At 42.2% G+C, this 25,294-nt stretch overlaps 1 protein-coding gene across 1 annotated transcript in view; it reads left to right on the forward strand.

Moving 5' to 3' along the window:
- SH3BGRL (SH3 domain binding glutamate rich protein like) overlaps nucleotides 1–25,294 on the forward strand; it is a 154,910-nt gene that overhangs the window by 108,300 nt on the left and 21,316 nt on the right. The window contains exon 2 of the mRNA XM_069212583.1: nucleotides 13,324–13,509. Within this exon, the coding sequence (XP_069068684.1) occupies nucleotides 13,324–13,509 (186 nt within the window). The remainder of the gene's footprint in view (nucleotides 1–13,323; nucleotides 13,510–25,294) is intronic.

A 25,294-nucleotide genomic window follows, 5' to 3' on the forward strand; every position in this document is an offset into this window, starting at 1 on the left:
CCATCCCCATGTTACCGTATGGGAGAGATAGGCCTTGCAATAGTGAAAGCCGAATTTAGCAGTATTTCACTTTCAGGACATGTATAACACTCTAGCACATGTCTTACCTTTTAAATACACTGCACCCTGTCCATGGGGCTGCCTGGGCCTACCTTAGGGTTGTCTTACATGTAGTAAAAGGGAATGTTTGGGTCTGACTAGTGGATGCACTTGCTAGGTCGAAATGGCAGTTTAAAACTGCATACACAGACCCTGCCATGGCAGGTCTGAGGTGTTTACAGGGCTACTAGTGGGTGGCACAGTGCTGCAAACCCGTTAGTAGCATTTGATTTACAGGCAGTGGGCACACCTGATGCACTATAGTAGGGATTTACTAGTAAATCATGTACGCCAATCTTGGATAAACCAATCACCAATGTATTTTAGATGGGGAGCATATGCAATTTAGCACTGGTTAGCAGTGGTAGGGTGCCCAGAGTCTAAAAGCCAACAAAACAGGTCAAAAAAAATAGGAGGAAGAAGACAATGTTTGGCGATAACCCTGCAAAAAGGGCCAGGTCCAACACTGTATGTTCCAGATTGGAAATTCCGCTTTAGAAATATTACAAAGTAACCCCAGTGTTAGCTTATGGGAGAGATAGTCCTTGCAATGGTGAAAAAATGAATTTAAGAGGTTTTAACTATCTGGACATGTTAAACTCATAAGTACATGTCCAACCTTTTGAATACACTGCACCCTGCCCTTGTGGCTATCCAGGGCCTACCTTAGGGGTGACTTACATGGAATAAGAATTAAGGTTTGGGCCTGGTAAATGGGTACACTTGCCAGTTTGAAATGGCAGATTAAACTGTACACACAGTTGCAATGGTAGGCCTGAGACATGTTTGAAAGGCTACTGTCACAACCAGTGCTGCCGGCTCATCAAACCCTGGGCAGATATAGTATACTTTACTAGGGACTTACTAGTTACTCAATATGCCAGTCATGGAGCAGCCAGTGTTACAATGTTTTAGAAACAGAGAACATGCACTTTGGTACTGGTCAGCAGTGAAAAAGTGCGGAGTTGCAGACCCAGCAAAAACAAGGTCAAAAAGCAAGGAGGAAGAAGGTAAAAAGTCTGGGGGTGACTCTGACAAAAAGGGCCGATTTACAACAATACCCACGTGGTTCCTCTTTGTGTGCAAGGGAAGCTTGCATTGCTGATGCCCTTACATTTCTTAGTTTGTGCCTGTGGGCTCCTGAAGATGGCATTGCTGATGCCCGCGTGGTTCATGTCTTATGTTTGTGTGTAAGTGTTAGGGGAACCTGTACTACGGATGCATATGCAGTTCTATTTTTTTGTGTGTTTGGGTTAGAGAATCTTGTGCTACAGATGCATGTGTGTGTGTGTGTGTGTGTGTGTGTGTGTGTGTGTGTGTCTGTGTGTGTTGTTTTCTGTGCGCGCTAGGGAAGCTTGCACCACTGATGCATGTACGTCTTTGTTGCTTTTGTTTAAAAAGCTTGAACTTCTGATACCTATGTGGTTCCTATTTGTGTGCATTAGATAGGGAAGTTGGCAGTGATTATGCCGCTGTGGGTTCTATTCTCTGTGTCTTCCTGAAGTCTGAGAAAGACGTTTTGCTGTAGAAAAGCCATTGTGAATTCTTGTTTCATTTATAGAAGCGCAAACTGCGTGTCCCCTTTAACTGGAGTTAATTACTTGGTATTTAGCCTACCGACAAACGCCATCCTGCTATGCTGTTTTTAAATTACTAGACTTGACTGGACCGTCTGTACGGATGCTACTTTCTTTTTAAATGTCTGTTGGAAACGGAGGCTTCAACTTCCATATTTGGTGCTCTCGTGCCTCGCTTCTAACATCGTATCTACTGCTTCGAGGAGAGGAATTGGGTAGTTTCACTTGCCATATATGGCGATGACTTGGTTACTGTGCTTTCTGACCTGAATTAGAAATAACTGCTGCAGTGAAGTGCTGCCTTTTGCACAATCAGCGGAGTAAAGCGCCTGCTTGAGTGGCTGCACGGTGCAGCTTAAACTGAGAGTGCAAATTCGAAAGCATTCTGAGCGGTTTGAGCGTACTGTACTTTTAACGCTGCCTGATTCACTTGAAAGTAATCCTGGCGCTGTAGCCTGGTACTCTCAACGCCCCTCCCTCGCACTTTGAACTGCCATAGCCAAGGTCTGTGTTTATCTTACATTTACTTCCTCATATAGCAGTCGGGCAGAGCTCTTGCCGAAGGTGGATTTTGTCTGGCGGCACGAGATACGAAACGTTATGAATATTGTACAGCTGGGTCATGTGCTGTTTTGGCAGAAACTCCCTACGTGTATGGAAAGTTACTTTTTTCTTTTTTCAAAAGCCCTTTCAGTAAAAAAAATCATGAGAATGTATTCGTAAGTGGTCAGGCTTTTTTTCTCATTGAATTAGACAAAGGTGTTTACAAAGAAGAATTCTGCGCGGATAGTCTGCTGTCAGTCACATGTGGGCTTGCTGTCCAACACTTAACACACTATAGATTTCTGGCGCAGAAATACATCTCCGGGAATGATTTGATCAATCCGAAGTCCATTTGTTTTTCTCTCCTTCAAACATCAATCAATGCACATAAGCCCACGGGGATCCCTTGGAAATAGTCTGAGAGTGGATGTGGACGAAGGATGCGAAAGAGCCATAGGTAACCTATTGTGAAAACTATAGTCTTTGTCCATATTTTGTTTGGCCATGTTGCTGAAAGGAAAAATAAGCGCTATGAAATATCCAGCGCTGGCCGCACCATATCGCTTTTTTCCCTTAACTCTCAGCCATGCTGCTCTACAACATGGTGAAAAAAAAATAACAAAACCAATAGCACTTGCGTAGGCATGACCTTTTGACTTTGTCAATGCTTTTGTTATCAGAAAGTGAAAAGAGCCTATCGCGTCTGATGTAATCTCTTTTAGCATTTCTCTTCGAAATACAGAGTAAGTAAAGTACACACGCAATCTCACGAAGAGACAGTTCCAAGCACAAAGGGCAAGTTAGACTGTCAAATATCCTGCTGAGGCAGTGTCGTCCGCGAACAACAGCACCCACTCAGATACACGTGATGACATAACATACATGCTAAAACCAAAGTACCTAGCAATCGACATGCATACTTGTTTTGGAAGACTCCAAACACCATGTGAGCATCAGCAAAGACATATTCCATCCATGCAGTGATTGCTGGCCCAGTGAGTACCCGCGCGAACGTGCACCTACTCCCAGAGACATGTGAGCACTGAGGACAGACACCAGAAGCTAACACCTGGGAGAGACTGGGGAAGAAGAGCACATGAGTGCAGACATGACGCCAAGGCCCTGCTTTCCCCTCTGCCGCTCATTCACAGGTGCACGCAGACAAATATAGCACACACATGACAGCCTAGACAGACCCTCTGAGGTAGGCATGACACAGATCGCTGTCATTGCGCATACCTGAGTCTAGCGTTGCCTTGGCGACTGCTTACCGGACTCTGAATGAGTCAGAGCTTGTTCCGCCCGGTCTGCCTTCCACGTACGTCAAGTATCTCTGCACAGAACACAACCGAAGGGTATCAAGAGATTGCTGCTGTGCAAGTTCTCAGAGATTTTATAATATTTTGTGCATTATTGAAATTGACTTTGTGGATTGTTTAAGATCAATGGTTTCTACGGGCGGGCGATGCTTGTGTTTTTTTTCGGTGGGGAGAGGGCACAAGCAACAAGGCAGGAGGGTGGGAGTGGCAGGCAAAAATGAGGGAGGATGGGACAATGAAAGATGGAAGGGGGCAAGCAACAACAAGAAGGGTGCCAGCAACAACACAGAGGGACGGGAGGGTGGTAGAGGCAGGCAACAACACTGAGAGGTGAGGGATAGAAGGATGAGAGGGAGGGATCCCCAGTGGAACTACACTCACTGGGCAAGGACGCAGTATTTTGGCCATGCTCTAGGGGGAGACACAAGCACACGTTGGCAAAACAGGAGCCAGCAATTACGAGTGATGATGAAGCCAACCAATGGCAAGCAGTGGGCTGGCACTAATACCCATTAATGCTAACAAAATATATCACAAGCAATGGTACATGACCTGGCTCAGGCAGTACCTAATAAGAAATGCACAAAAATGTAGAAAAGTGCTTCTTGCAGTTGACAGTATGGAACACGATGACCACCATAAATGTGTAAGGTTTGAGCCATTGTCTTCATGACAAAATTTGAGACCCATGGCAGGGCTGTGTGGTTTGGAGGGGCACAACATGTGCAACAAACATCTCAGGTGCGACATCCATCAGCCCACTGGGCTTTAGAAGACTAACAGTGGTGGCGCTGACATACTTATGGTGGCAGGACGAGGCATTGTAGCTGCCTCTGTCAGGGAGAGTCACTTACTAGCCTCTCCCACCTTTTTACAATTGATCTTCCAGGGACTCATGAAGTTCTGACGGTTTGTATTTTACGCAGTGTGGAATATGTCACAAATGATGCAAGTTGTTTTTTTTTTAGATAGCCCATTGCAAAGTAATTGAAGGAACGGGATGACTTTTTTTCTCATTTCGGTTGGCTTTGATGTGACAGGATTGAGTAGAGCGCTGTGAAGACATTGGCAATGTGGTCCCTTGCGTTCATTGGTAGTGGAACCTTGCTGAGATTTCAGGGAGGGACAGAAAATATGAGGTTAAAGGTGTTGCCTACTGAGTGGGGTGGTTTGTAGATGTGCTGCTTCGTGTCAAAGGTTTTGAGAAGTCTATAGAGGTATTCTTTATTTTCTTCATGCTGCAATCACCAGAGAGGCTGACGCCTCCAAAGAATGTGGGTTCGGATGCTGAAGGAATGCAGGATTGAGGGGCACGATCTCTGTGAAGTTGTTGTTGGATTTTGATGGGTGAGGGAGGTCTGTAAAGTAGATTAAATGAGTCTATCTGGGATACTGAGAAAGAGAAATGACAGGCAAGAATTTAGAAAGACTTGGGCATAGCTGGGTAATTTAGAAAGGTGGACCAGGAGAACTTGTGGGTGATGGTGACCCTCCTTCTGTTTTGTTTGTGCAGTCTCCAGTCATTGGATACCTTAGCCTGCAGGGTTGAGAACATCTAAGATGTGCATTAAGGTAGTTTAGAGGTGGATGTGAGCCATGTTTCTGTAATGAACAATGGAGGTGTGCTAAGTGATAATGTCCGCTATGTCTGAAGCTTGTGTTAATGGACATGAGCTGAGGAGTTTGTGTTGTGATCTATGTGTGGTAGTTAATGGTACAAAGATGAGGTTATTATTAGTATACATATTTTTAAGTATCTCTTTCAAGATTTTAACAATTAACCAACAATACAGATCTGCTCATGCAATGTTTTCACATATGCTTTATGAGCATCATCAATATGCAGTATTCTGTAATCACATGTGCATAAATGCAAATAATCCCATAATCTCAGGACCCACCTCGAAGTTATATGTTCTTTGCTCTATTATTAGTGCATGTATTGAGTATGTGTGTGTTCTGTGTTTAAGTGGTGGTGTTAGAAGTGGTGCATGGTATGTGAGGCATACTTGATAGAAAGATGTTCTAGATGTATGCCCTTTGTGGCTTGAATAGGTCCAAACAGATGCCCCTCATGTAGGTGTCTGCTCGTTGCAATAGATACCTAGCAAGAGATTGCCCTAGGAGTGAGGCAGAAAAAGTTTTAGGAAAGTACTACTTTGGTGATAAAAATGGCAGGTCTGGATTGGCTGTTGCATGTGGCAGGCAGTCGATGAAATGAGTGCTGCTACTGAGGGGTAGGCTTGGGTTCTCTAATGCCTGGCTGATCTCTGAGAAGCCTTCTTAAAGTCTTGCTGTGGTGGGAATTGAAGGCCTGTACTGGATTAATTGCTGTGGTAGGTGAGCAACATAACCGTTGCTGCTATGTTGCAGGCTGTAGCGCTCCACTACTCTAGTATGTCCTGGAGTTGCTGATTTGACTACTTCTTGTCCTACTGTGGTGAAAACCGAAGGGTTTACACTCATTGGCTGCAGTAGGCAAACATGGTGGGTAACGTGAATGATGCTGTTGCTGGGAGACACATTACGATGGTGTGATGTGCTGGAGAGCAGTTTTGCTCATCAATGTGCTCACTTCAGTTAGTGCCCACATTGTTCCACAATGTGCTGCTAAACTGAGATGTTAATTTTCTTTGAAGTATCTTGAACCGCCTCTAACTTCTCTGTGTTGTTTTCATCAACACTTATATTCTTTTAGTCTGTACGGTTTCCTTGTGAAGGAATAATTGGCAAACATTTTACAGAATGTCTTGATTTGGCTTATTTTGCAGCACAAACGATATTGCAATCCATCTGTACTATTCATACGGCTCGCCAGCAGCATTCTGTAATTTTTTTTTTTTTAAATTTTCCAATCTTCAACAGTATTAGTGGTACATTTAAGCAAAGAACGAAGCATTATAATGACATTTGCAGTAATAACTTTACAAATATGGTCCAGTGTATCAATCTAACATCTTATACATGCTTGTAGAACCCTCATGGATGGGGGGCAGGTTTGACCAATGGACGACGACCATCCATTGGACATATCAAACCCTCACAGCGAGTTCACTCCAGTCTGTTAAATCATTAATTATTAACTTAGCATCGGGTCTAAAAATCCTCATAGTCCATTGGACTGCATCTTGGTCCAGTATTTTATTGTAGGCAATCTTTATTTAGCCACCAGCACGGTGAACTATGCTGCTTTACATTTTTTTTACCTATTCAGACTAGTGTAATTCTCCGGATACGTGCACATGGTGTTGATTGCAGGGTTATATTAACTCACACCTAATATCTTATCACCATTTTTTCCCAGTATGCTGTCTTAGTAGAATATCACACCAATTGATGAAATGTTGCACAATCGGTTCCAAATGCTGAACAATTTCAGTGTCTTCAGGGGACAAAAATGTTCATCTTAGTTGGAGTAATATAAGTTCTATGAAGTGTGTTGAAGTGGAGCAGTCTAAATCTAGTGTTGCTACACACCTTTCATAATTTCAGTGCTGAATCTCACTATTGGTTTCCATTGTCTCTTTAACCATCATCTCCCCCATTGTCATACTGTTTCTGATAGCCAGTTGTTGCTTCTTCCCCTGTCCAGCATTCTTGAGTATGCCAGTGTCAGAGAAAAATGGGGAGCATACATGGTTGTCCCCATTTATGTAATGCTGCTCCATGCAGCCTGTATTATTGCAAAAGTTGTCCTTCCTCGTGGTGTACACTATTTGTGCTTTCTTAAATGTGATGAACAAGTCATCCATAGGTAGGTCACACATGAATCTACAGCCTCAATGCTTGCATTCAGTAATATCCATATCTCTTCCAGCATGTCTGAGCTTGGGATGATAACTGTGTTGAAGATGTGCTTCACTGTCAATCTTATTGTCTTCCTTTTTATAGGTGAGCAGATGCCAGCACCTGTAAGCTTAAATTTGTCAGTGTGTATTTGTTTTCTTCCCAGGAGCATGGACCAAATACTGATTGATTTCTTGATTAGTGTTCTTCTGCGCATCTTATGCTTGGATTGTGGTGGTTTTGCAGATAACTTGAAGCCATCAGGGATGAAGCTTGTGCATCCTTGTATTGCTGAATACAAACAACTAGCAATAACGAAACTTTGTGGCATGTGACCAGTTTCTGAAAGATACATTTTGGCTGCCTGTAGCTTTTATTGACTATGAGGCTGTCAGCATACTCCCTTAGTTTAAGAATGCTGCCATACAGTATGTGGTGTTCTGAATTAATTGTTGGTTATCTATTTTATAGTTTAGAACATGTTTTACCCATTAAACACCGTGCTTTCAAAAGATTTATGTTTCATCTTTACCTCTACTCACTAACTCCTAAATTCACCCTCACGTCGCTTGACCTCTACCCATCCCATAATCCTAAAGTCACCCTCTTGTCCCTTTACCTCTAGCCACCCACTAAACCTCAAGGAACCCTCACCTTATGTTTACCATCTCCAAACCCTCAAGTCATCCTCACATTCTGTTGTACTTGGGTGTCTGTGCAAGATCACTACCAGATATTTTGCCTTTACCCCTCCTTTTTTCTACCCAGTGCTAAAGTGCTTGAGCTCCCCCTTATTGTACAGTTGGCTTACACCTGATTGGCACATTTCATTTACTTGCACATCACGTGTATACGGTACCACAGGTACCCAGGAGCTGTAAATCACATGCTACTAGTGGGTAGCAGCACTCAGTGTGCCACCCGTTAATAGTAGTCTTTTAAAACATGGTTTAAGCCTGCAGTTGCAGCCTGTAGTGCAGTTTTAGAAACATGAAATTGTCCTGCCCAAAACCTTCGGAGGCCTTATAGGAGTTTCTAACTGCCTGGGCGTGTTAATTTCTTCCCCATCAGGAATGCATATTGCGCCCAGACAGTGAACACTAAGACCTGGATGTAGCTGGGAGAGGGCAATCCTACCAAGATGAGTGGAAGAGCTGTTCCATGCCCTATCCGAATTTCAAAGGGTTGCCTCTAGCCCATTCACAAAGGGATTCGACAACAGCCTCATGTCCTCCTAGACCTCTTGGAGTCTGAGGAGAAGAGGAAGGAAAGAAATAACTTTCCAGAACCAGATATGAGGCTTGGCCTAGAAGATTTTCAACTTTAAAAGGTGGCACCATGTATAAATATTGGACCTCCTGAGCCACTCATTAGTTCACTCCTGGATCTGTGGAGGACTGCCTTGTTCTTCATAGGACTGCCCCACTGCTTAAGGCCTGCTTTGTACCTCAGTGGATTGCCTTGCTGCTACCAGAGGACTGCACTGGTGTTTCAAGCCTGCCTTTCTGCTTGATCCCAGCATGACCTCCTGTAGCTTGTGACACCCTCATAGAGATTGTTCTCATAGGCCTTTCTACCTCCAATGTGTACATTATTGTTAATTTGTGTGATATGTAGTTTTGTGGGCGATAAAAAAGACTTTAAAAAGCCTCGCTAGCCTGAGAGTTAAATGCTAAAAGGGGTACCTGAATCCCAGTTTGGGTTTCTACAATACTAGGGCCCTAGCACACTGGATGTCAACGGCCCCAGTTGTTCGAATTGGTAACCAGTGCTTCTGGCTGCCCTGGGACCATCTAACCCAAATGTCTCACAATTGTCTTTATCATCTCTTCCAAAAAGGGCTTCTATTAGATGTGGACAGGAAGACAACAAGTTAATTGCTTGGATTTCTTTCACCCTAGGCACTGTACATTTTGGGAACCATCACATGGACTACTTCCATATTTAAAGCTTCTAGGAGTACTCTGGTGCCCCCATGCTGGGAGTAGCCTAGGAAAGCCTTCCTGTGTTATCCTGTTGGGGCACCAGGCCTAGTAAAAGGTCATCTATCTGGCTGTTAACTGTACCTTGCTTTCCTGCATGGCAGGAATTTTAGTCTTGGCAACACAATGGCAGTATTTTCAATGGATAAATAATAGGAAGGCAGACAAGTTGAGGAGATGAGCTTTATTTCTTGGGATCTTGTTTAAAGAAGTAGAGATCAACTAGGTGACTCACTAGAGGAGACAAATGGCTTTCCCCTTTCAGTAGGTGTTAAAGCCTTGTGTGGTAGATGTATTATTATAGCTCTGGGACAGTGTTGTCTTTGGCCTCTTCACAATCAACTTTCAATCGGCTTTCAAAATGTCATGTAAGCGTAATTAGATGCCGGGAAGAAGCTTCAAAGCCACTCGTTTATTGTATGCTGTTTCTGCTCGGTTGACTTTCTCCTCTTAAAAGAAAAGGGTTGAACATTTTCTGTAAAGCTCAAGCTTCAGAATGATCATGGTGGCCCTTTTATGGCTGTTGATACATCGTGCTTCCTGACTTCCTTTAGGTATTTTGTAGAGTCAGGGGCCCTGTTGTTACCAACTATATATTGATTAACATTAGAAAGGCACATGTATGCAATGCCTAACAATCTCACCTTCCAGTACCTTTACTTTTCTAAAGATGAGAGAGCCTAATGAAATCAAGAGTAACTGACATTCATTCATCCTTTTTTAATATATATCTAATCATTACTGACATTATCTTAACTTCTTCTTTATAATGATATCAGTAATTATGATGTTTCTATGCACACCGTGAACAGTTAATGCGACTGCTATGAATTGTACCATATTTAACACAATAACCTATTATTGTTTGTTTGGCCACACTGTTATATTCTTTGGCTGATATGTGTTAAATAACTTATCATTTTCATATAAAATTACTCGTTTTGGCAAGCTGCATGCCTTTTGACTTCAGTGATGAATCTTACTTGACCTAACACTAGATTAGGTTTAAATAAGATAGATCCTCTTATAATTTGCTTTCTGCTCTGGAATACCCAAATACAATTAAAACCAGCACAATACGTTTAGTAAGGAGATGGAGGCATAGATTGATGTTCTATTGAAGTATCATTGAAGCAATTTTCTGGGCATGGATTTACTCTAAAACATGATCATTGTATGTCAAACGTAGTCATGCATCCCAATAGCCAAGGTCATTCATTTCAGATTACTCAATGCAGCCAGCTTGAACGCTCTAACATTTTGTTCAAGGTAAAGATGCCAGGGTGTTGTTTATGCATGGAAGATGACGGGTGCTCTTTATTAGAGCTTGCCTGGCGTTGAATGGTCCCACAAAATCCTGTGGTCGTCATAAATGCTTCTGCCACCACAATGTCAAAGCCTTGCATGTAACACAGTGGGCACTCACCTTAAGGTAAACTTTGGAGGCTGACAGGAGGTCAGAGGGGCATGGATTCTGGTTGGGGCCAGTTCTGATTGAGGGACTGCCATCTTGAAGGGAAACATATGGCCGCCTCATCATTAGCCCTTCAGTTCTCGGAGAGCTGCTCTGTGGTGGGATATCAACACAAGTGCAGTGCAATCAGGAGGAAGAAAAAGATGCCACGTCTTCATGGTATCCGCAGCAGCACAAAGCAGACATGACCAGCTGGAGGTGGATAGGGAACTGATCCTGGACAACCCAGTGTCCATGTGACAGCAGACACTTAACTGTGCCTGGCAATCGTAGGCAGCATTGGGTTGGGAGCACCAAGGAACAGACCCCTGAAGTCAGACAATGTAGCAACATGCAGGCACCTGCGGTGGCAGAGGGATTGCCTCACTCATGTGGAGTAGCTTGGTGAGCTTGTTCAGAGCTCTGCAAGGACAGAAGCTCTTTAGGCATCTAGGTGTGGTAGGTGCTGATAGCTTGTGGTTTCTCAGTCTTCACATGGTGCCATCCCTCCTTCTAGAATGCACTGAGACGTAGAGTGTGATCCACGGCTGACCTGAACAAGATGCTTTGAATAAGTGGCTACCTGACACCTTTATATTCGTTTCCACCCATGGTTCCCTGCAACAACTGAAAGGCTGAGAAGGAGGTAGAGGCATGGGTCTGCATTTTGTCTTGTAATCCCCAACATGTGGCACCAGTATTTGTGGCTGCCGTCCAGCTATTTATCCCCCGTGTCCTTCAGCATTCTGATCCTCTGATCCAAGGACTGAGGCGAACATGCAGGATAAGCTCTCTGAGAGTCTTCAATTTCTCCTGTTACTGAAGACTTACTCCAGAAGAGTTGCCTTGTGTGACTTTTTCTGCATTGCCGAAGCCAAAGATGAGCAAAAGTGTGACTATTTTCTTCAAATGTATGCTGAATACACCCTATCTTTAACTACGTTTATGCAGAGGGCAGATGTATGTTACTGATTCACCAAGCTCGCTTTTGATGTAGTCTTTGAGATTGAAGTTGTTTGTTTCACATCAATAAGCCCTTCTTTTTCGACTCCTTTGAAACCACCTGAGACTGTGTTGCAGAAAAGAAAGAACCCAGGAAAGAGACCTGATAGAAAAGGACCACCTTTGGCCAGTCTCATCTGCGCTCCAAGGTTAGATGCCAGGGAAGCAGGACATGCATATGTCAGTCCTCCTGATTCAGGCGGGAGGCTACTGATTTCAAGGCTAGTCTCCCGATTCCTGTGGGCAAAATCCCAATTCCTTGGCAGGCCTCAGCCAACAGGAACTGGTCTTGTGTGATTCGGAGTATGCACTGCCACGCGCTTCCTGCCTGCCATAGCTCTTTCTCTGTGCTCCTGACAGGTAGGAAGTAAAAAAACGCATTTCAGTCATCCGATCCTGCAGCAGCACGCTAGCAAGTCCCATACATGTCAATAAACCCAATTCTGGCGTCAATAGAAGTCAATGGAGAAAAATACATTCTCCCGACTATTTTTAAAAAAAATCTCCCACGTCCTTCTTCTAAAATGTTAGCATGTATGGAGACGTCAGACCGGACACAATGGCCCACTCTGTCTGATCCGCTTCTCTGGTAAATCCTTACTCAGAAGACCACTCCTGCCCACCTTCCTCTGACCCACCTCGTCCCCTTAATTTTTGTTTTCCAGTTTATATGGACGTTCCAGGTAGAGTGCTTATCTCGATCATAGGTGTCACACCAGATGTAGGCTGCTGCCATTCCTGGGACATCTACAGTGGCATAAGTTGCGAGTATCACTCCCGTGAAATATCTAATGTTTTCTTTACAATAACGATTGTTATTAAACCACAATAAATTTTACAGGCTTCCACTTTCACTGTGATATTCTCCATGTTTGGGGTTGATTATTTGTTGTTTCTGAGAGTTCTGGGTTGTTCAAAACTAGAACCATGTCTGGTACAGGGCGAACCTAGTTGGGCAGAATTAGTTGACCGTTGTTTCCTCAGATAGTATAGGGCAGGAAGTAGTACCTAGCCTTAGTATCATGTCTTTCATCCCTGTACCTTGGATCTTTTTGCCTAAATGATGCAAGTCAACGTTTGACAGAGGCATTGGAATGACGGATATTCTGATGTATTATTGCGCCTTCCAAGTACTCATTAATAGCAAATGGTTGTTTGGTCCTCATTCCAATCAAGTGTATAAACAGAAAATTGGGTCTTGGGAACATTTTACCCTTTAAATTATTTTTGTGGAGGGAAACTACCCCCACATACATCCCAGCAAATCAAAGAATATGAAGCAAACCCCACTTTCATAGGTGGCACCACTCTGGGGCTTCTCTGGCTGGGAAGCCACTGGGGTTGTGGTTAAGACATGTCCCCAAAAGGGCCTTTTTAATTTTACAAGATTTTGAACTACACAAGCGCTATGCATGATTGCATCATGCTCTTCCCCTCATATCTACAGGTATAATTGAAGCTAGGCATGCAATAAGTAGCACTTTCAATGCTCATTCATTACAATTGTTAAAATATTGCTGTCGGCTACATCTGAAAGACCTTATTTTTGTTATTTTTCTCAGATTAAGAAACAACAACAAGATGTTATGGGCTTCTTCGATGCTGTGAAGATCCCGTATGAAGAGAAAGATATTGCAGCAAACGAAGAGAATCGGAAATGGATGAGAGAAAATGTTCCAGAGAACTGCCGACCAACAAGTGGCAATCCATTACCACCCCAGATCTTCAACGACAGCTGCTATTGTGGGGTAAGACAAAATCCCTGTAAACAGCCATTTGAGAGAAAAATGTGTTTGTTATTGCCTCCTTATGATGACGACACTTTGTTGTATGCAACTACTTGTTCATGCAAGTGCCAACGGCTCAACCTTTCAATTTGCTGATAATAAATAAAAACCCTTTGGTGCTTGCGTGATTTGTACGATGTTGTGAAGCATCCAAGTGACGAGAAACTACTTAATTTGTGGAAACACTTCGAAGATTATACAGCTCCAGATCTGGTAGTCCCTTTCCTATTTGCTGATGGTGCATAGATTCTCGGTTTATATTTACTTTCACAAGGGCATAGTGTTTCTCCTATTGCGCAGTCTTTTCCACTGTGTATCAAGAAATGTTCATTTTAATAAAACCCAGTCAAATTTGACAGTGTAGGCAAAGTATTTTTTTACAGGTCCCATAAATCTTTTTTTATGCATAGTGGGAAATGTTTGAATTTTGTTCTCCACTGAGTTAGTCTAGGCACAGTGGCGTTGCCTAGGTAAAGGACTTTGTTTTCTTTGAAGTGCATTTTATGCATAACCACTTTATTAATGTTAAATAGATAGCTGTGGTATAATGTTCCTCGAAAGTTAAAATTTTCATGTGTGAGCAGAAAAGCCAAAAACTATATCTCGGGCACAAAAGACCTTCAAACGGCCATAGTTTTAGACTTACTTGTCACAGTTGGTTGCCTGGTAGGTTCGATAGCGGGCCTTTGGTGCCTATTTTATCACACCAGTACTGCTCACATGTTTGCACTGATCGATAAAACATTCTACAAAGGAAAGTCTGCTACCTAGAGGCACTGAACCTTTTTAGTCTAAAAAGGTCAATTTCAACACTATGAAATGTTTTCCCTTCCACCACAAATATAACAAGAAATGTAAACAGTGGATTTAATGAAATATCAACTTAATCAGGATGCCTCATAAACTTTGCTGTTGTGCTATTAAGTAACCATCTCTGTGGTAGACATCTGTACCTATAGGCATGAAAAGGCTGCTCATTGTACCTTTATCAAATTCCGGTGGTATTTTTCCAATGTGTAACTCTACCTGTGGTCTCCTTCTCACATGTTATCTTGCAGAACAAATGCACCCATTGAAACTCCAAAGTGCTTTCGCTTTTTAGAACGTACAGAAAACCCACACCTTTCTTTTCTGTGTGAATGTAATGACGGAAATGACTTTAAGTTTAAAGCAATTTGCTGTATTTTAGGCCCTTTTCACTTTAATGAAATGTCCTGGAATGACGCACATCAATAGTTCTCAGTTATGTAAACTTACTTTGCAACTACTTTCATCATTTTTGGCCTCAGCAGCCTCTTTCACAGTCTGTCCCTGCACCACATATGATCAGGATCTTCATGTTTTTTGCCGCAATCATCACCAGTACCTTTTATGCCTCAGAGAGCAGGAGTGTTTGCTTTCAACAATCGGTGAATTCATTTTTTTTTATTAAAAATAGTGTTTATATAAAATTGACGTTTGAAAGTAAATATAAAGTGGACCTTTAACATGGGGATACAAAATTAACTAGTCATCAATCTGTACACTAAACTAAATTCTTGTACTGATTTTAGAAAGATAATTAATGAACTCTTATAAATATACCCAATTATAAATAGTCAATAGCAATTATGATAAGAAAACCAACCCCTATCTTAACCTAATGGCTGGTGTTTCCAATTCTTCTCCATCTTGAATCGCTTAAAGTCACGCCTGCATCGCAGTCCACTATGAACGGATATTTTTCAGTGGCGCTTTACTTTTTTAGGAGCTTTTCTCCTTACAACTTCAAAAATTTATTTCTCTGGTTCCCCATTTATGTTTTCGATAGTTTTGGTGTCTATTCATAAATTACATTTCACTAAGTTCGTAGCTTGGTTTGAGTAAATTATTTCCAGCATTCCTTCAAGCAAGAGGGTTATCATTTGTGTCCGAGTGACAATATTGCTTTCTACCAAATGAGAAGTTTGAGAAAGAGCTATTGTTTACTCACGTTTGTTAGACCTGTCAGCCTTAGGGTTGTCTCCCCCCGCACCCCAACATTTTGCCTAATTCATCTACTTTTCTGATTTCATTTTTGCTGGCTTTAGGGCTTTGTGCTCTTTACCACTGCTAACCAGTGCTAAAGTGCTTGTGTCGCTCCCCTAAATCATAGTAACATTGGGTTAACTCCAATTGGCATAGTTAATTTACTTATGTAAGTCCCTAGTGAAGTGCACTACATGTGTCCAACACCTGTAAATTAAATGCTACTTCTGGGTCTGCAGCAGTGATTGTGCCACCCACTTAAGTAGCCCTCTAACCATGTCTCAGGCCTGCTGTTGCACAGCCTTTGTAGGTAGTTTTGCACTGCCATGCCATTATCACAAAATAACCCTTTTTCTGGTCCAAACCATATGTTTTTATACACATAAATCAGCCATAAGGTAGGCCCTGGAAACCCAGAGGGAAGGGTGCAATGTACTTGAAAGGCAGAACATGTACTTATATGTTTTACATGTCCTTGTAGTGAAACACTCGCAAAGTCATTTTTTACTACATCAAGGCCTATATGTCTCATACAAAAACATTGGGATTACCTTAGTGCATTTTATAGGTGTAATTCACAGTCTGGTCGAGTTTGGTGTCTCTGGACTCACAATTTAAAATCACAACTTATGGTGAAGGTGGATTTCAAATTGCAGTCCTGAAAATGCACTTTTAGAAAGTTAGCATTTTCTTACTTTAGCTATTTGGTGCCTTCTGCCTGTCTCCAATATACGTCTAGGGTGGGGTGACAGCTGGACTTGTCCATTCCCTCTAGACAACCACACACAAAGGGGGCTTAAGTGTGACTAATGGGCCATCCACAGCCTGATGGGCCTTCCTTGGCGGGATGGGAGCAAGGGGCTGACACTTAAACCTAAATATGAAGTGCCCTGTCCCCAAACAAAGGTCTTCATACTCTCCCTGTAGTGAGTCTGGGCCAGGGCAGGAATGGAGGACCTTTGTGCACTTCGAAAACCATTCTTTGATGTCTTCCCCACTTCAAAGGCACAACAGTGTATAAGTACTGGACCTCTGACACCTCCAACTGACTACACTTCTGGACCTGTGGATACTTTGCCAAGAAGAAGGTCTGTTGTGCTGCTAGAGCGACTGCCACTCTGTTTAGCTGCTACTCTGCTGGACACCTGCTTTGCTGTGCTGACCTGCAGCCCCTTTTTCCTGAGAGAGAGAAGGACTGGACCTGCATCTCTACCCTCCAGAACCCAAAGAGACTGCAAGGGCCAGCTGACTGGTCTTCTGATTTCTGAAGTCTTGGTGACATTAAAGACTTCAAAGCATTCCGCTTCAGCACTTGGACTTTGCATGCTGCAAGTCCTGCTCTGCCAGGTGGTGCCAACCCAGTCCTGGGCCTTGGAAGTGGATATAAAGTGCTGCTTTAACCAGAATCCATTCATCCTCATTGGAACCGGCGTATCTTCGCCTTAGTGTAAGTTGAAACCAGCGCATCCTCGTCGTTGCATGCAGCGAACATGGGCGCATTGCCTTCGGAAAAAGTGCATAGTCTTCAGAATTGAAGCATCACCCACTGAGGCAGCAACAGCCTCGCATTGGGAACCAACCCGTTGCACTTGGAATCAATGTATCGCCACAGTTGTGTGGAGAATATTGACACATCTCGTCCACTGTGTGGCCTGTACCCAATGCATTGTTTCTGCTGCACCTCACATCTTCATCGGCGACGCTGCATCCATGATAAAGGTACTTTGGGTCAGTGTGCCCAAATGGGTCCCTGAATCCGGTCTGCGCTCCATCAGTCGTCATGAACTTTTGACTTTGCCCCGGTCCAGCACGACCAGAGCTTGTGCTTCAAACGCTATTTTACATTTAATGTTTAAAAATCATATCTCGACTCTAATTATTGGATTTTTGACGTTTTGGTCTTTTTATTCATTCAATTAAGTTCGATTTTTCTGACCAGGTGTGGAATCTTTTTATATGGTGTTTCCATTGCTTTAATATTTGAAGTGTTGCACAAATCAAATGCTTTACACATTGCCTCCCAAGTTAAGTCTGGCTGCTCTATAGTAAGCTGCAAGGGGGTGAGCACAGGTTAACCTAGGGTGTGTTTGTAACTTACCCAGACTAGGGTTGTGGTTCCTGCTTAGAAAGGGTGCATACCGCTGCCAACCAGAAACCCAGTTTCTAACAACATTGTATTATGCTATTACACATTTATATAAGGGAAGGGTCGTTGTTTCTTCGGCCAGTGAATGCTATTAGGTGATTGCCATTAGATTACCATTGAGTAAGCAACTAGTTAGCAAATTTGTGCAATTTTGTCCCAAAAAAGCACATCATTACATCCAGATATTATCTTAAATTATGCATGCATGCATTCATTCAAAGACAAGATAAACATGTATAAAAAGTAAACATTGCCGTATCTTGAATAGCCACTCACTAACAAAAGGAAAATAAGCCAGTTTTTTATGTGAAAAAGCCAAAGAATTAAAAGATTTTCCCATTGATCCCAAGATCATCCTAAATATTGAGCAAAAACAAATTGTTCACAATTATTCAAAATATATTATATAGTGATGCAAGCACTCCTCCTAGACCCAAATTCTTATTGAGCAAGATAGACTTTATCCTATGTATGTGTAAAAAGGACAGAATGAAAAAGGCACGATCGCTTCAAATGAAAGTCAATCACTTTTACAACGTGGTGAGGGCTCAAAAACTACCTGTGTACCTCAGTGTCTTAGATGCTGTGGGCAGGATTCCCAGCTTAAATAAAATGCACAGCGTTCTCAGTCTAGTAGGTTTATCCTAAAAGAGTTTGCTGTGATGGTGACTCCGACCTTGCTCTTTCCCCCAAACCTGATCTTGTCCTTACCACTTGGATCAGAGCATTTTGCGTCCCTGGTAGGAAGTTTTATATAACTTCTGCCTGTCAGTATATTGTTACTTTTCTCTGCACGTATATATGAAGAGTATATGTTTTCTCCCTCATCCGCTTTCTTCCTGCCCATCTGATCATTGTCTTAAGTGTGCTGTCTCCAATAGATTTTTGAAAGTTGAGAGAGCTTTCATCTACTATTCGTTTGAGTGTAATCTTGGAGGCTGAACATGAATTAGCATGGTAAATTTTTTGATCTTCCCCTGTTCTTGTGAGTGGGTTCTGAGGTAGGTTTGGGGGCTTCTAGAAGACGTCTCAAAAGTGGCACGGATACAAATCTTTTTTCTACATTTTGCAGTTTGAACATACTTGTGTAACCATTATCTAAAGGTCAATGGCAGCAATGCATAGATTCTTGGCTCTTTTAGAGCCACCCCATTTTGAATCCCCCCTTTTGACCTGCCTTACTGAAACCTATTTCGGTTGCCTTTGTGAGAAGTCTAGCAGTTAATTTGGTTAAAGCTTCAATTCTTTATGCCTTTTTCCAGATTTGAATCCTGGAAAGACTTCTTTATTTGTTCTCTTCTTTTGCATAAAGTGCCAATCTCTCATGCCTTTATATTAGCCCAATATGGCCACTGGAATGCCATTTATCTTGAGTTGCCTGATACACAGGTTTCAGTCAGTCCAAAATTCTGGTGCAAAATTTTTGCTCACCTGAAGAGCCAGAGACCGCATTTCACTTGTTTTGTTTTCCAACTACTGGTCTCCTGTTAAGGAATCTATTATATTTTCATCATTAAAGCTGGTTCACAAAGCACTTTATCCTGCAAAAGACTCTAATTTGTCACTGCACCTTTAATGGTATAATCCCTCTCAATCCCAGAGATATGGTATCCACACTTCATTAATGTTCCTCAATTCGTTCGCTCATCGCTTCGTGGCCGGATGAACCTTTTCCCTTGCTACGGCCAGAAGATGGAACAAATTACCAGAACAACTTTGGAAAGATGCTAAGTTTAAACAGAACCTTGAAAATGTAGTTATTTCTTCAAATATATTTATATGACTTTTTTGTATCCTGTTTAGAGCGAAGTTATCTCAGGTAGGGGTGACAGTTTGCACTTTACATATGCCAGAAAAAGATAGTGGTAGGTAATGTGAGATTGTGTCTGTAGAAGGGAGGAAACTGTTTTGTTTTGAAGAAACCTAGCTGAGGCCTTGAAGAAACACTGAAAAGCCAGATTGTATTTCCGGTCCAAGTATAGGTAAATCCACCTCCAATTTTTGAGACTTAAATAATCTTTTAAGCATGAGGAGCCCAATAGCTAGGTCGACTGAGGCAGAGCTATGTGCATTGCTTTTCACTCTTTTCCTTAAACTTTAGATTTACAGTGTGACTGGTACTGCAGAAATGGTCCCCTACCCTCACCATCCAAAGTGCATTGGGACAGTTGAGTAAGAGGTTGTTGCTTAGTTTCTTCTGCGTCGTCTGTAGAATGTGGATCAAAAGAGTGGCTTATGTGCGAAGAGTTTAGGTGTCCTGCATACAGTCTGGAGGGCGGGGTTTCATATATGTTCACAATGCTCACAAAATTACCAACGCAAGTAAAAAAAAAAATCATATAGAGAAATAAAAGGAAAAATATGTATGATGCATTTTAATCCTAAACCAAAACCTGTGAATTTTCTGTGAGTTCAGAGTTAGATTTACCACTTATTTTTTCTGAATTCTTAAATAATTTTGGAAACGTTGTAGTCTTAAACTCATGAGTCATAAAGGTTTTTGTTTTTCTGAATCAAATCAAGGAATAGATTGAAAGACACAGATGCTGTAAAGCTGTCTTATTTGATTAGTGTTAAGTGAAGTCAGATGCACCCTCCCTGATTATAGAGCACTGATATGTCTGTATTAATGTTGTAGCCGTTTACGTAGGATTCCCTACCAAGATTAAAAAACATTTTTAAATGTTGCCAAAGCTTTCCTAAGAGACACAACCTATTAACTAGTATGTTTCATTCCACTTCCTCTGTGAGCCTTCCATGTGCTGGTATTATTTATTTGTTATTGCGATAATTGTATTTCATGATTTCATTAAGTTCCTTTCTTAGAAGTAATATTTTTAAAATGGTAGTTGCATACTTCACTTTAGTTGGTTTGCTTTGCATTGTTTATTGATTATTTTATTTTTGCATATTTCGGATATGTTGGCCATGGTTTGAGTGATTTATAGTTGGTGGTTTTAATATTTTACTCTGTTCTGGTACAATAGGGAGTGCTTAAGAAATAGTTACACAAGGATAAATAATGTACACAATTGAGGAACACAAAAATCAACTTGGTCCTAGTCCAGAACTGCTTTTTCTAAAGAAAGGGTTCAGTATGCACAGGCGATCTCTCTAGATAACACTGTTCTTCGCTGCAAATTAATTATTAGTCAGGTGTAACCTATTGGACGTCATTTAAGCTGTGTTTTTTCATCATGTACCATCTATTGGAAAAATACTTCATCTGATTTTCAGGGCACGGTTAATTAGAACTGAAGAGGTATATCTTCTACACCAAGCTGTGGAATAGACTAGAGAAGATACTATGTGCTGCACAGCCTTCTTATAATATTTAGAACAACGGTTTTGTTTATCTTGTTTGAAAATTGTGACAAACCATTTCCCTCCATCATGTGTGTCTTCATATGTCTTTGGTGCTGCTGTTCGAGGGATTGTTGGCAGTTAGGGCTAGATGTATGAAATATTACCCTCTAAATCTGTAATCAGAGTGTGTGCAAACGCTAAAAACGTTTTCCTTTTATACCAAACACATATAGTGATTTAGAAAACATTTTCCAAATTCCTAAATATGTTTAGCGATGACAGCACCAGCCTGATAAGGAGCAAATCCCGATGATGAAGCATGTCACCATTAGGTGAGAGAGGGCTCTAGTTCCTGATTTAGGATCTTCACTGGGACCTGCTTTCCACTCCCATACTGGGATTATTTTTCATTAAATTTTTTATGGAACTGTGCATTCAGTGTTGTGTGATTTCTAGAAAGTTACCTTTTGCCTGTCTAAAGTCTCAAGAGTCTAATGTGCAGTAGCCTCAAACTGCAGCCCTCTGAGTACTCAAGCCCTGAATGGAGGTGTGAAAACGTCTCCCAGAGCAGTCTCAAAACATGGGCTTGAGGAGGCATTTCTGTTCCTCTGGCAGGCTGACCACTTTGGAAGTTCACATTAATTTAATTAACTCAAAATGGGCCTCCCCTCTCACGGCCAAATGTCTGATGACATCTGGAATTGCCCATTTCTTTATTCCCCAGTCACGCAGGCTCTGATTCAAGGGGGGAGGGAGTTGCCTCCATAAATGTTTAAAAGTGAGGTGTTGGTCATTTCCCTGGCCATACCTCTGGAGTGGGCACAGAGGCTCTGCAAAAGGGAAGAAGGGTTTCCTCTTCTTGGATCTAGGCAGAGAGGGGCACTGTTGAATTGTTTGCAGTAGGGTACTCGGGAACTGCTGTGAAAGTGGGTAGAGCTACCCCTGGGATTATTTTCCCTGTTGTTTAGCGCGGAGGGCAGAAGTCACCCCCAACCACAAACCAGAGCCAGGCCTAAATGTGGTACCCCTGAGTAGCTTCTTCACTCTGGACCTGTGAAGGACTGCCCCTGCTATTTTAGAACTGTGAGGAGACCTGAAGTACTGAAACTGCTCCAGTTTATATCCAGGAAAAGGAATCAGACTGCAAGAGTTATTTGGCCGACCTGTTTAGCAAAAGGGCTACGAGAACCTGCAAAGTTCCTTTTGCTGAGGAACCCATTTGATAAGCTCCAACTGGACTCTAGACCCTGCTGATGGTTTTTGCTGGAGTGAGTGTTGACCCCTAAGCACTACGCCTGAGGTCCTGGACCCTAGGTCCCACTAAACCAGAGGTCTTTAAACTAGGGGGTGGCCTTAAGTTATCCCAGCAGGGGTGCCAGGCTCTGGTCAAGAGAAGCCTCATGCTTTGTTTTAAGTAATTAAAACAATGAGTTGAAGTAGGCCTCTTTATAATGGGCCATCAATAGCATCATTTGTTATATATATCCTGACTGAAATTATGTGCAAAAGGGGTAACAGAACTTATTTGCAATGTTTAAAGATGTTTAGACATATGTAAGCATTGCCTATTTAACAGAATAACTGTGAAAAATTGAGGTGCGTGGTGATGATTTAAAAAAAAATATATATTCTTTACACTGGGGGAGGTGTAGCATTAAGACGTTTGAAGACCACTGTTCTAAGCTATGCACATGCACGGGCACCCAACTTCTCTATCCATGCTGCGCACTTGAAGGCTCTAAGCGCATACTTTCAAAGTGATAGCTTCTATGCTGCGCCATATTAAAAAAACACTTTCTTTCTTTTCATCTGCATCAGTCCTGGGTTTCTGCATTTTGCGAGTGCCTCTCCCTGTGTTTTGTTTTTCTTCAGAAAATGATAGGCTGGCGAGTGAAGCAGCAGTTGCACAGCTATATAAATTCGGCCATGGTGGCTTTGACAAGTGCCTGCGGAAGCTTGGCATATACATTTACTTCATAGCACAAATTTTTCAATTCTTTGATAAAACTCAGTTTCAGAAATCATTTTGCAGTAACAGGGCAAAAAGGACAAACCAGTGTGGTATGTGTGCTTTAATGGTGTGAAACAAATGCACTGGTTATCATCCGTGTAACTTCATACTGATAATATGACATCTGTGAAAAAAACATCCAACATTCATGGTCCTAATTTAAATGTAAGGAAATCTGAAATCTTCATCTTTCCCATCCCATGAAGAAAACCTTATAACAATAGTGATGTGAGGCACTGGTGTGCTTCTAGTCTATCTTGGAACTATACTTCTGCCATTGAACCCCAGAAGGTATGACCATGGGGCCTAAGCTCATTCAGTGTAAACAGATGATACACATCTAGTGCATTCCTTACGACCTCTTTCAAATCTTCCCTGCTAATAGGAGAGGGAATACTGTACAATGCATTAGTAACTCTCTCCAATCTCTGAGGATTGGAGCTCAGCTAAGTAAACTGAGGATATTTGTAATATTGAAAAAAACTTTTCTCCCTCCAGCTCCTAAAGCTTAGAGATGGTGATAATTGTCACAACTAATAACAATATTGGGTTATTCCAGGCCATTGCTAAATAATGCTGTTGCCAACGTATTTGCATTTTCTTTATTTTAATTCAGCTTACTGTAGCTTTGTATACAAGTTAAACAAGCATTGGCAAAGCCAATAGGTCTCACCTATGCAAAAGCTATTGGCTTTGCCAATGCGTTTCAGCGATGTTGTACCCCTGTGTGGTTGCTGTTTGGTATGGCTAAAAGCTGGTGGCATGGAGAAGAGTGGCGTGAAGTGTTGTAGAGTGGAGTAGCAGAGTGTTGTGCATTGGAGTGCCATTGTATGGAGTAACATTGAGTGGCATACACTGGCATGGCATAGAGTAGAGTGAACTGGTGTAGAGTGTTTTGGCGTAGTGTTGTGGAGCATAGTAGTGTAGAGTGCAGTGGCATTGAATTCAGCTGTGCACATTGCAGTGGTCCAGAATAGAGTGATGCAGAGGGCAGTGGCACAGAGTAGAGTCGAGTGGCATAGAGTGTTGTAGAGTAGCATAGAGTGGTGCAGAGTATAGTGCCATGCAGTGCAGTGACCGAGTGCAGTGGCGTAGAGTGGAGTAGTGGGGAATTGAGTGGCATAGAGTTCAGTGTTGGAAAGTGCAGTGTTTCAGGGTAGAGTGTCAGAGTGAAGTGGAGTACAGTGGCATACAGAGCAGTGGCATAGAGTACAGTGATGGGGTATTTAGTGCAGTGACAGAGTGCAGTAGTGTAGAGAGCAGTGACATAGCGTACAGTGGTTAAGAATAGGGTGGCATAGTGTGCAGGGGCATTGAGTTGAATGGTACAGAGTGGAGTAGGGTGACGTAGAGTGCAGTAGCATAGAGTAGATTGTGTCAGATTAGAGTGAAGTGATGTAGATGTGAGTGGTGCAGGGTAGAGTTCAGTTGCGTAGAGTGCCATAGAGTGTAATGCGTAGGGTAAAGTGGTGTAGAGTGTAGTGGCATAGAGTGCGGTGGTGCAGATTAGAGAGGTGTACAGTAGATCGGCATAGAGTGCAGGGGCATGGAGTTAAGTGTTACAGAGAAAATTGCATTGGCGTAGAGTATATTGGAATAGAGTGCAGTCTTGCAAAGTGTTGTAGAGTAGAGCAGCATAGAATGGAGTTATGCAGAGATTGGTGTGGCTTAGACTTGAGGGCTGGTATTGTGCAGTGGCGAAAAGTGCAGTGGTGTAGATCAGAGAAGAGTGCATTGGCATAGAGTAAAGTGGTAGAGTAGAGAGGCATAGCGTGAAGTGGGGTACAGTGCAGTGGCATAAAGTGGGAGTGGTGCAAAGTGCAGTGGTATGGAGTGGTGCCCAGTAGAGTGCAATGATGTGGAGTTGTGTAGAGTAGAGTGGAGTATTCATGGTGTGGTAGCAATTGCATCACATTTTAATTGAAATGACCATTACATTTGCTCAGAATTACAGGTTTACTAATAAAACAATGTAGTGCACAGACGAAAATGTGTGGAAACTGCATCACCTAGTTTGACTTGTTTGATCATAAGTGTTTCCAACACGCCCCAGAAATAACAAAAAATGTGTGTCGTTTGTGTGTTCGAAATTCTGATATATTCTGAAATATTTGCACACTTCATTTGAATGTTGTTGTATGCTAGAAGAGAACTCTCTCGTACCCCCACTGTCGGCAATATTGTCACACAAATCCTTTTACTTTGAAGTCGGGGAATAGAAAAGTAAACAAGGGCCCCTAGAAGACAGCGCCTGGCATTTGACTTAGGTCTTTGAA

The sequence above is a fragment of the Pleurodeles waltl genome, chromosome 2_1, assembly GCF_031143425.1.
Source record: "Pleurodeles waltl isolate 20211129_DDA chromosome 2_1, aPleWal1.hap1.20221129, whole genome shotgun sequence".
Taxonomy (NCBI): Eukaryota; Metazoa; Chordata; class Amphibia; order Caudata; family Salamandridae; genus Pleurodeles; species Pleurodeles waltl.